General features: G+C 54.4%; 2 protein-coding genes across 5 annotated transcripts in view; one reads left to right on the top strand and one right to left on the bottom strand.

Moving 5' to 3' along the window:
• The window catches only part of Sun2 (Sad1 and UNC84 domain containing 2), a 17,785-nt gene extending 14,158 nt beyond the window's left edge, over window positions 1-3,627 (top strand). For all 4 annotated transcript variants that reach the window (XM_021216311.2, XM_021216310.2, XM_029548147.1 and 1 more), the window contains exons 14-18: window positions 131-215; window positions 521-636; window positions 730-897; window positions 1,087-1,179; window positions 2,115-3,627. In XM_021216311.2, the coding sequence (XP_021071970.1) occupies window positions 131-215; window positions 521-636; window positions 730-897; window positions 1,087-1,179; window positions 2,115-2,228 (576 nt within the window). In that variant the 3' untranslated portion in view covers window positions 2,229-3,627. The remainder of the gene's footprint in view (window positions 1-130; window positions 216-520; window positions 637-729; window positions 898-1,086; window positions 1,180-2,114) is intronic.
• A 1,768-nt stretch (window positions 3,628-5,395) lies between these two features.
• The window catches only part of Gtpbp1 (GTP binding protein 1), a 24,027-nt gene continuing 17,702 nt past the window's right edge, over window positions 5,396-11,720 (bottom strand). Inside the window, exons 7-12 of the mRNA XM_021216313.2 lie at window positions 10,662-10,806; window positions 10,385-10,567; window positions 9,502-9,637; window positions 8,847-9,025; window positions 7,661-7,861; window positions 5,396-6,852 (exon numbers count right to left, since the gene is read on the bottom strand). Coding sequence (XP_021071972.1) covers window positions 6,760-6,852; window positions 7,661-7,861; window positions 8,847-9,025; window positions 9,502-9,637; window positions 10,385-10,567; window positions 10,662-10,806 — 937 coding nt within the window. The 3' untranslated portion in view covers window positions 5,396-6,759. The remainder of the gene's footprint in view (window positions 6,853-7,660; window positions 7,862-8,846; window positions 9,026-9,501; window positions 9,638-10,384; window positions 10,568-10,661; window positions 10,807-11,720) is intronic.

The following is an 11,720-nucleotide window of genomic DNA, read 5'->3' as shown; positions in this document are numbered from 1 at the left end:
ACGCAGTACCTGGTGTGCCTGGTATACCATGGATATGCACGCAGTACCTGGTGTGCCTGGTATACCATGGATATGCACGCAGTACCTGGTGTGCCCATTCACTCCCCATGTCTGCCTGGGGATGTTTTAGCAGGTGCACCGGATAGTCAAGCAGGCTCTGCAGCGCTACAGTGAGGACCGGATTGGAATGGTGGACTACGCCCTGGAATCAGGAGGTGTGTGTGCTGCTGCCGGCACCACTTCACCCTACCCAGCTCCTTACACTGGCTAGGCCCAGGTCTGCCAGGCAGCACAGTGGCTTGACACGAGCACAAACTAGACTCCCATCCAAGGCAGGGATAACCAAGGGAAACCATGAGCCAGAGTGGACCCCTGGCTGGGGATGGCTCTGTGAGGCTGGGGTGGGCCTGAGGGACTTGTCCCCGTGCTCTCTGAGGCAGGCAGTAGCAATCTCTTCCCTGGCTGCCCTCTCAGCCCTGGATCCCCTACCTGAACTTACAATCGTTCTCTCCTGTGACAGGAGCCAGTGTTATCAGCACCCGCTGCTCTGAGACTTACGAGACCAAGACGGCCCTTCTCAGCCTCTTTGGCATCCCCCTGTGGTACCACTCCCAGTCACCTCGGGTCATTCTGCAGGTGGGCACTCTGAACACAGTGGGGGATGCGCTGTCTCAGTCAGCCACAGCTGGATTAGAGGCCCCGTTCTGACTTGCCTCCCACCCCCTCCAGCCAGATGTGCACCCAGGCAACTGCTGGGCCTTCCAGGGGCCCCAGGGCTTTGCAGTGGTCCGCCTCTCTGCTCGCATCCGACCCACAGCCGTCACCTTAGAGCACGTGCCCAAGGCCTTGTCACCCAACAGCACTATCTCCAGTGCCCCCAAGGACTTCGCCATCTTTGTGAGTATCTGACCTTCAGCGGGTCTTTGCTAAGAATCACACTGAGGCGGCTCTGGCAGTGAGGGGTTTAAAAGAGGGAGCCAGGGAGAGACTTGACCCTTCAGCATGGCTGTCTCAAACTGCAGGAAGACAGCATGGTGTACGAGGGAGGTGGTCCTCCCTGACTCCTCCCTGTATACTTTTCTGTAGGGCTTCGATGAAGACCTGCAGCAGGAAGGGACACTTCTCGGCACGTTTGCCTACGACCAGGATGGGGAGCCCATCCAGACCTTCTACTTCCAGGTACAGGGCTGTGTGCTTATGAGGTGGTGCCTCACACTCCCAGTCAACAGCAGACATCTTCCAGGATCCAATATTTGCACTGCTGGGCAGAGGATTCAGGGATGGACCTGTCTTCCTACCCTGCCTTACTTCAGGGTATACGGTGGAGACGACCCTCTCCTGTCAGTGACACAGATGGCAGCATCCAGAGCTTTCTGATTAGGGGCTCTGCCAAAGTGAGTTTTATTAAGGAAGGGTTGTGACAGGAAGTGACTGCGAAGGGTGTTCAAGATGATCAATGTGCAGAGAGCTAGGGCCTCATGGAGGGCATATGGATGCCAGATGTCCTAGTCCTGTTAGAGGCAGATTCTGGAGCTAAGGATATAGGTCAGTTCATTTAAATTCTTTTTGTTTATTTTGTGTGTATGAGTATTTTGCTGGTATATGTCTGTGCGCCATCTGTGTACTGGTGTCCTGAGAGGCCAGAAGAGGGCTTTGGATCCCTTAGAACCAGAGTGATGAACAATTACAAGTTGCCATGTGAATGCCAGGAATTGAGCCGGGATTACATGGAAGAGCAGCCAGTGCTCTTAACTGACCCAGGTCTTCAGTCCTATAACACAATAGCTTTAAGCATAGTGTACAGGTTACTTGAGAAAAAAGCGATCTGTGTCCACAAGCTTCCTATGACGTTCTATGCACTGATAATGCTAACCGTGACTGGAGAGGAATTCACCTGTCTCACATGTGGCCCAAGGGCTGGCTCATGAGGGTGGTGACCCTTAGAAACCCCAAAATCCCCCAGGAAACAGAAACTTTAGAAATTCAGATTTTTGTTTTTGTCATGAGCCCTGGGGCAGGAGACCTCTGGCTGCTGAACTGGTTCCCCACCCCACCCCTTCTGTTGCTGAGGTGTCAAAGCACTCTGTGACACTGAACCCCTCTCTTCTACCTAGGCCTCTAAGATGGCCACATACCAAGTTGTGGAGCTTCGGATCCTGACCAACTGGGGCCACCCTGAATACACGTGTATCTACCGCTTCCGGGTGCACGGAGAACCTGCCCACTAGCCTTTTGAGATCTTGTGCCTGTTGCTAGCCACATGGGAAGTTCATCATTCCCAGCATCTACCCCTGCTCTGAAAATAGGTGCCCAGCACCCCACCGCTGCCCGCACATGCTTGTTAGCACTGACTTCCGGGAGCAAGAGTGAAGAGGCAGCACGTAGAACTCCCTGCGTAAGCCAAGCAGCTCGAGGTTGCCAACAAACAGGCACCTATGCCTCTCTTAGTCTTCCCCTAGAGCTAGGCGCCTACCAGGTGTATATATGTAGCATACTTTGGGGGACTGCGAGTCAGGAAGTGAGGTGGAGGGACTGGTACCGGTGAACTCCTGGTAGGTGCCAAAGCCATGAGCATACCAAGCCAGAGCCCCAGGGATAAGCTGGGGGGTCTTGTGGCCTTTTAGGACAGTGCTTAGCACTATGCAGCTGGGACTGTCCCTGGCATGTGCCTGGTAAAGGACTCAGAGGTTGTTGTACTCTTCCAGCATGGAGGGTACCATGGCCCGTAGGAGCCTGGGGTTCCGAGCAAACACGAGGAAACCAGCTCCTGTGTGCCTCTGGGAACTGCTGTCTGTGCCAACCTAAGAGATTCCCAGCGCTGGGGACCACTGCTTTTTCTCCTGATGTGGGGTGAGGGTCTATTCTGTTTCCCATTCCTGCTGCATCCAGCCCGTGCCCCATAGCAAGCTTCCCCCCCCCCCCCCCCAACAGGGAGGACCCAGCCCTGGCTTTGGGGCTATTCTACAGAGTTGTCTAGAGGAGTGGGGAGATGACTTTGGGGGTTCTCCTGATCCAGTGCCAATAGCCACAGTGTGGCTCAAGATATCAGATAGAGGGGCTACACTAGCCCACCCCATTTAGAGTGGCCTTGTCCACTCTACAGCAACTCCCTTGGGCTCTCAGCTCTTGCTTACATTGCTTCCTTTCTGGCCTCTATGGTGGCAGTTGGATGGGGGCTGAGAGGGAGGGAGGGAGGGAGGGAGGGAAGGAGGCAGAAGTTACCTTGTGTGGGGAGGAGGAAGAGGCTTTTAGATTGAACGGCCCTGCTGTATTATATATAGAATTCTCAAGGTCTCTTTTTTGTTGTTTTTTGTTTTTAACTGAAAAAGCTACAGGCTTGATTTCTAGCCCCATTCTGAGGGGCACCAGCTGTTACTCAGTTTCTAGTTCCTGGCTCTGAGGGGCTTGGTCCTGCCTGCTCTATGGAGGGGCCAAGAGGAGCTTCGAGGCAAGCAGAGGCCCAGTTAGTGTTCGGGTGAAATGGCCTTGTACAGCCCTGCCCTCGGGCTTGTTTTGTGCTCTCCTGTCACAAATGCTGCACTGTTGATTCTTTCAAAACAAAACGAAACAAACCTCTCCAGACTCAAATTTATGCCTATGCAAAAAATAAAGGATGCCCAGGATCAACGGCGCGTGCTTTTTTCTGGTTGTCACAGAGCAACTCGGCTGCTCTTGGGGGATACAAGGGACTGGATTCTTAGCCAAATCACAGTACCTACAGACTTAGTCCTCACGCTCAGAATCACAGTACCTACAGACTTAGTCCTCATGCTCAGAATCACAGTACCTACAGACTTAGTCCTCACGCTCAGAATCACAGTACCTACAGACTTAGTCCTCACGCTCAGAATCACAGTACCTACAGNAGACTTAGTCCTCACGCTCAGAATCACAGTACCTACAGACTTAGTCCTCACGCTCAGAATCACAGTACCTACAGACTTAGTCCTCACGCTCAGAAACCCAGGCCTGTTTAAAAAACATTGGACAAACTTGGATCCCCAGCTAAGGTCCACTCCAGTGTTGTCTGGATTTGAGGGCTGCCAGGAGGAAATGAGATAGCTTTAGGAGCAGTCAAGAACACCTCTGTGGAGGAGGACAATGAGGAGGGGGAGGAGGGGGCGACACCCGGATGGTTGCCTAGATTCAGCCCAGGTGATGCGACTCCTACTGGCCATAGTATCTTGCTCAGAGCTGGCCCTTGCCATGGCTGAGAAAATAAAAGCAGGAACTGGTCAGCAGTGAAGAGAGGGCACTGGCTAGAGTACAGGGTGGCCCAGAGCTTGGTCCAGAGCCCAGGGACACTAGATCTGTACTCACACCAAGGGCACAAAACATAAAACAGGCATCAGGGAAGGAGGAGCCCTAGCAAATAGCCCTGTAACTTGTCACATGCCACCAGGGCCCAGTGCCTCTGCCACCTGCCCTGGGTCTCTCAAGAGTCTGAGTTTCATGCCAATATCTCCCTAACTCTCCCCAAACGCAAACACACCCCTGCACCATGGCACAGGCCCCGATGAGCCTGAACAGTGCTGTACATGATGTGAGGACCTGGCCACCTCCACCCCACCCAACCCCACAGCCTCGGTTCTAGAGAAGATGTTGTACACACAAGCTGCACATACAGAAGGCTGGGCCTTACACTCACGAGGCTGACAGATTAACATCTTTATTCTTTATCGACTACAGACGGGCTGTATTTTCTCTAGATGGAGAGCTGAGAGGGCTGAGTTCTGCAGGGACCTTTATAGTCCCTATTGACGACAGTTGGACACTAAATTCAGTCAGCTCCATGGCCATATGCAGATCTACCTCCCTGAGGGACAGAGTCCAGACTGGTATGGCTCCTGAACACAGTTCTAGTGACCACTAATGCTGACAGGGCACGGTTAAGTTCTACTGTGGCCCAATGCTGTAGGAAGTCACAACTGCCACTGTGCCACGTATCACCATGCTAAGACCCCCTCACTACAAAGGCACTGGCCTAGGTGAGCCAGTGCCACCAAGCACAGGTGAAGAGCTGGAGGGAGAGGACTGCCCCCCAGCTGGGCAAGGCTGCAGGGCAAGCAGGAACTAATGCCACAGCACAAGGCCCTTCCTTGAGCTTCAGCATCCTCTTCCTCAGAGATGGCAGCAGTGAGCATCCAGCCCTCCCTCCCACAGCATCACCACACTGCCTTCAGCCTGTCCAGAGCACCTGGTTCCCACACAAGCTCAATGACTCCACACAAGCTGGAAGCAGGGATCTGTACAGTGAGGAAAGTGAGGTAGCTAGTGAGCACTGTCACCTGTGGAAGAGGGGTTCCTGGAGGCTCCCTCAGGTGCACAGAGGAGACAGAACTACAGCCCGTGGCAGCACCCCCACCTGGAGGGCTGGGCAGGGAACATGACACTGTCAACTTAAAACAAACTTTTATTGTGAGTGCTGGTCTTGTCAGTCCATGGCCACGGGGCAGTGGTGACTAGAAACAGCTGGAAGGACAGGGAGGGAGGGAAGAGCAGTCAGGAGCAGAGGACAGGAGAGCTTGGGAGAGGTGAGGCTGTAGAGGGCTCCAGCCAGCTGAGGATCTGTCCTGGCTGAGGAGCAGCCCAGGCTGAGGCGGTGGTGCAGGGTTGTGCCCGCACTGCTCTGGGCAGCCCACCACGCCCTAACCCAGTGCAGGGCTTCTGATGGCCTATAAGGGTTTGCCACCTGCCCTTGTATACCCTTTGGGGCATCAGGGCTCAGACCCTTCACTGCTGTGTGGCATGGCTGTAGCGGCTGTGTTGGGTGACATTAGGAAAGGGGCGTTTCTAGTCCCTGCTGAACTCAGGAGCACCTCCCCTCCCCCACCAAAGGAGGTACTACAAAACCAGGAAGACTAGGACCCGGTCTGGTAGCCCGGAACTCTGAGGCTCAGTCAGAGATCTAAGCGGAAACAGGAAGAGCCTCCTGCGGGCACAGAAGCCAGAGCAGCCAGGGCCAGCCAGGCAAGCCCAGGATTGTCTCTAAAGATGAGCCCACTTAGTTCTTTGGATCCATGGCAAGGGTCAAGAGTCAGAGTGGGTGGTCCTACAATGTAGGACCCCCATGACCTCCACACATTACAGGTGCCACTGAGGAGCTTGGAGGAAAAAGGGGAGACAGGAGAGGCCGCTACCATTTCCCATTAAACTCCCCAAATCACAGACTAGGGGACTCCCTGCTCTGGCAGAAGCTGCTAAACCCAGAGGTCAGCCCCAAAGAAGGGCTGCTAGCTAAGAGGGGCCATTGGCCAGGGAAGACAGGTGCCTTGGGCTCTGAGGTTCCCTAAAGGTTCTGAGGATCTCATTGAGACAAATACAGACGGATGGGAGGACAGGCAGGCAGTCAGCTCTTGGAGGCTGGTGTCCAGCTAGAACTGAAACGGAGACTGACAGGGTCAGCTGCACTCCTGCACACACCTGCTACAGGCGTGTGCGTGCACACACAGATACACACAGACACACACATACACACGGGACAAATATATAATAAAAAGATAGAAATTAAGGGCCCAGATGTACGAAAGCCGTGAGTAAGGAAGGTGGCAGGTGACAGTCAGTCAGTCCTTGGACATCTAGTCCCTCCTCATCCTATAAATACAATCCCCCATGGAAAATAGGGGTGTGGCAACAAGGACTCTCTGGCTGTGAACTGGAGTGGGCCGGTGGTGGTCAAAGATTCTCTGCCCAGTTGGTGAGCAGTGGCCAGTGAGCAGTGAGGATCCCCATGGGTGGTCAAGTGGACCAGGGGGACATTCAGCAGCCGCTGGCAGGAGTCACACAGGCCCCCTGGGACTTCACCTTGTGGCGCTGGCCCCCTCGTCGCCGGCCCCCACTGCTGGGCTTGGGCTAAAAGAAAGAAAGCAGGCACTTGAGAAGTGCTGGTCCTCTGAAGCAAGACCAGGTAGTGGAGCAGACAGCAGCCCTAACCTGATCAGCTTGGAAGGGAAAATGGAGTCCTCCTGGCAGCTATGGATTTGCATGGTACTGGTGGGGGAGCTAGTCAGAGAAAGGGGACGGGAGTCAGGGAGCACTGCTGCTCACTGGAAGGAGGCTTGGACGTCATACTAAGGATTGAGGGGTACAAGGGGGAAGGAGACGGAATGGGGGGGTGGAAGAGAGGAACATTAGTCCTGTGCAGACACACAGGACAAGCATCAGGGAGACTGGCACCAGGCCTCTGTTAGGTCAGGAAAGAACTGGAAAGAACAGGCAGGTGAGCCAATGGCGGTACAATGACCTAACAAGGCCACCTCCCGCATGCTGACAGGTGCAGTAGGAGCCTCTAAGGCAGTGTCTCTCGGCTGCGTTGGGTCTCTGTCACACACACAGTACCAGCACACCCACATATTTTATGAAGGGGAAGCCTTGGCTAGGCATGGTGGCTCCCATGTGTGACCTCAGCTTCAGAAGAGCTTAGGTGGATAGGAGGACTGCCCTGAGTTCAAGGCTGATCTAGCCTACACAGTGAATTTCAGGCCAGTGTGCTATACATAGTGAGAGCCTATTAAAAATATATATCAAAATAACAAAAAGGGGAACCTTGACATTTTTCTATTCTGCTTTATTTAGTTAAAACCAGACGCCACTCAGGACCAGTTAGTTCAGCCTTGCTGCTCCCACCACCATGCCCGAGGCCAAGAGAGGCCCTGCTTACCTGTGGCTGGAGCCCACTGGTTGAGGCAGCCTGTGCAGTCCCTAGGGAGGAAGCTTCATCTCCAGTCGGGGGGCCCCCTGCCACCGGCACCCCACACGGACCGCCTTCTTCTCGTTTGCTCAGGGGACCCTTTTTTGTGGACTGCATTTTAATCTGCTGGGGCTTGGAGTTCATGGGGGAGTTGTTGGTTGTCTGGAGGAGCTGTGGAGGCCAAGTGGGTAGCAGGAGGTCTGAGCTGCCTGCCCAGTTCTGAACGAGGCAGGGCCATCCCAGAAGGCAGAGCAAAGAGGCCTCCCACCCTGCTCTGAGCCCAGGACCCCAGGACCAGTACTGATGTCTCAGCCTGCCTGGAAAGGATCCCGCCCTTTCTGGGCCCAGCTGCTACTCCTGCAGAGAGCTCTTGGAGCCTCTGCCACCCCACCCTCATCCTAGCTACCGAGCCAGGATCTGGGCTCTCCAGAGTCTGCTATTAATTTCAAGCCCTCTGAAACAAAATAAATGTCTGTCAGAAATCATAAAAGCTACCAGCTATGAGCAACTGACTCAGAATCTTCCTTGTGGCCCAGGTTCAATCTCAAAGACAGCAGGAAAGAGGACTGGTTGGATCCACAGGACACCACAGTGGGTGTTGTAGCATCTACCACACTGTCAAGAAGCCCAGCTCCTCCAGGACAGCCTGAGGTTCATTCCAGTCTCAGACACGGAACACTTGCCTTCCTCTAAATGGAGTGGCAATCAGATTCTCATCAAATATTCCACCCAAGATCATGGGTGAAGTCCACAGAAGGCAAAAGGTGGGCTCCAGAAAACACTCGAGCACCGTGGGACCTTCCAACCATGCCATGTGCCCGTGATACCCAGCGCTCACTCCAAATGGATCTACCGTGCTGTGGGAAGCCCTCAGGCATCGTCCCAAGCAAATCGGCCCCCCAGGCACTGTCCCACTGCCTCCTATGGAAGAGAACCACACTCCAGTGCCACCTTCTTCAAGACAGCCTCTACCGCTCAAGACAGGCCTGGGGACAAATCCGGGACCAGCAAAGTCATCCCTGAAGCAACCCTAGCACTGGCTCAGCTCTGCCAGGGCAGGGACTGCACCTCTGTCCCACAGTGACTGTGGTACTCATGGTTACTGGGCTACAGCAAACTGAAGCTTCCTTGGACAGGTGAGGCTACCCCATAATACCTTGGTGATGGTGCCAACAGCCTTGGTTCGACCTTCCCGGAACACCAACCGCTGGTCTATGTGCAGATACTCGGGGGTCTTGATGAAGCGGAAGTGGACAGTGGCCTTGTCTCCTGTGCGTAGACAGTCTTTATCCATGCTCAGAATTGTAGCTGTCTGCCGGATGCTCCCACAGTGTACTGCCAAGAGAACCAGGGTCAGGACATGCAAGACCTACCCTGTGGCCTCTGCCTTGAGTGCTAGCTCCAGGGCAGGACAAGAACTCTGAGAGCCGGGCACAGCAGGGCAGCCTACTTTTAGATCTGATCCCGACTCTTCCTCACTCACTCGTTCCCAGGCCTAGTGGCAGAGCTATGGACACATATGCCTTCCCACAGGACTATTCCCTGATCCCACCAGGCACACAGTTATGCTCAACAACCCCGGCTAAATGAATACTGGCCCGTGAGGTGCCCGAGGACAGGTGTGGCTCTCAGAGCATCTGTAGGACTGAACAACTAGTGCTGCTCAGGGCATGAAGTATAGGAACGGTTTTGCTGAACAGGGTAGAGAGCTGTCTTGCCTGAAGCTGGGGACACTGGCCTTGGACTGAGGGGCTCTTTTGGGAGGGCGCTAGCTCAGAACCTCTGGGGCTGGCAGGACCTTGGACACCTACCCATGGCTTGGTATCGTGGACTAATTGTGGTGGGGTGGTGGAGGACAAGGATCTCAGCCTCAAACTCCCAGGAGGCCTGGGGATTCAGGCGTGGGGAGACCATCACCATGCCTTTCCGGATGGATGAGCGCTTTATCTGAAAGGAAAGAGGTGAGCCCAGCTCAAGGACTGAGGTGTCTTCCAGCCTGGTCCCAGACAACAACATGTCTCTCAGGGTGGGAACCACTCCAACTCAGCCCTGCCCCTCACTACCACCTAAAGCAGACAGCACAAGGCAGCCTCCGTGCTGGGCAGCAAGCTAAACACAGCTACTAGAAGGCAGGAGAGACTGCACCCTGCACCGGAACTCAGCCTGAAGGATGGGCCTGCAGAGCAGGCAAGCACTCAGGAAGAAAGCAGAGGTGCATAACCACTGGAGAAGATAAACCATAAACCAGTTTTCCTGGTCAGTTTGGCTTACAGGAATGTAGGTGGCCCCAGAGCTACAGGCACTCACCTCAAACCCCAGGAGATGGAAGACTGGGCAGCAAGAGTGTGAGCCCAGATCCCACCCACTGGGCAGCAAGAGTGTGAGCCCAGATCCCACCCATCCAAACCCAGGACGGCCCCGTGTACAGGAGGGATGCGCCTATCTGCCTGCACTGAGAGCAAGAGATAAGTGCTCAGGCCACAGTGGGAGGAGCAGGGCCCCAGCACAAACAGTCCCAGGGACGAGCCCTGGCTTGGAAAGGTTACCAGGCTATGAACTTCAGTCTCTTCCTCTGTGAAAACAGGGTCAGTAACCCGCACCTTGCAGTGCAGCCACAAGAACTGGAGACAGCAGACTACATGGTCCAGACTTGGTGGAGTTCAGGAAGAGGTTTAGCCTCACTCACTCACTCACCTTCTTCAGTGCAAAGGAGGCTGTCTGGCCCCCGCGCACCTCCTTGACTGGCATACGCTTGCGATGGATTGACTTGACAGCAATGGACAGGAAGTTCCCCAAGGGGTCTGGGCCCAGCAGCAGTGTGTCGTTGAGCTTGATCAGGCCCCGAAGGGTGGTCCCAGACACCACTGTCCCCACACCCTGGCAAGGAGAAGACCCAAGCCTAGTGTGCTCATCCCCATCACAGACGCGTCCCAGCCGCCCACCCTATTCGGGCCTAGCCAGAGGCACTTACAGGGACGGAGTAGGTGTCATCTATCTGGAACTCAGCAGGCTCCTCCTCCCGGTAGCTCGTTCGGGGGGACAGGAGGTTGAGGAACATCTTGAGCAGGTCAAGGTTCTCACCTGTGACATTGGAGATCTGGAATATCGGGCACATCCTAAACAGGAAAGAGATAAGGGAGAGAAGTGCTCGGGTAGCCAAGACTGCCATCTGTCACCTAGTCCCTTTAGCTCTACTCTTTGTGATCTGCTTGTCTCAAGATCAGGAATTGTGTGTTGTCAAGTGCCTCACAGGCTAGACTCGAAGGAGCTGGGGTGTTGCTGTACCCCTGAACAGAGCCCCTCAGTGTACAACTGTTGGCACTGAACACAGCACCAAGCCAGGAGGCAGGTTGCTCCCAATGAGGCCCAGGCTCTGGCCAAAGGGAAGGAACTGTTATCAAAAGATGATCTTGGGGGAGGGGAGGTAGTGGAACATATATTTAATCCCAACACTTAGGAGGCAGAGGCAGTGAATTCAAGCCCAGTCTGGTTTACAGTGTGAGTTCCAGGACAACCAAGGTGACGCACAGAAACCCCCATGTGGTGATTTAAATATGTTTGGCTCCCATAGACTCGTGTATTTGAATGCTTGGCCTACAGGGAATGGCACTCGTAGGAAGTGTGGCCTTGTTAGCGTAGTGTGTCTCTGTGGGTGTGGGCTTTGAGGTTTCCTATGCTCAAACTATGCCCAGTGTGGCACAGTCTTCTGCTGCCTTTTGGATCAAGACGTACAACTCTCAGCTCCTCCAGCACCATGTCTGCCTGCACGCTGCCATGCTTCCCACCATGATGATAATGGACTGAACCTCTGAAACTGTAAGCCAGCCCTTATTAACTGTTTTCCTTTATAAGAGTTGCCTTGGATGAACTAACCAGTACCTCCCAGAGCTGTGTCTCTAGTTGCATATGTAGCAGAGGGTGGCCTAGTTGGCCATCAATGGGAGGAGAGGCCCTTGGTCTTGCGAAGATCATATGCCCCAGTACAGGGGAATGCCAGGGACAGGAAGCAGGAGTGGGTGGGTTGGGGAGC

This window comes from Mus pahari, chromosome 17 (assembly GCF_900095145.1).
Source record: "Mus pahari chromosome 17, PAHARI_EIJ_v1.1, whole genome shotgun sequence".
NCBI lineage: Eukaryota > Metazoa > Chordata > Mammalia > Rodentia > Muridae > Mus > Mus pahari.
The sequence above is the reverse complement of the archived record's forward strand: the minus strand, read 5'-3'. Positions and strand labels throughout refer to the sequence as shown.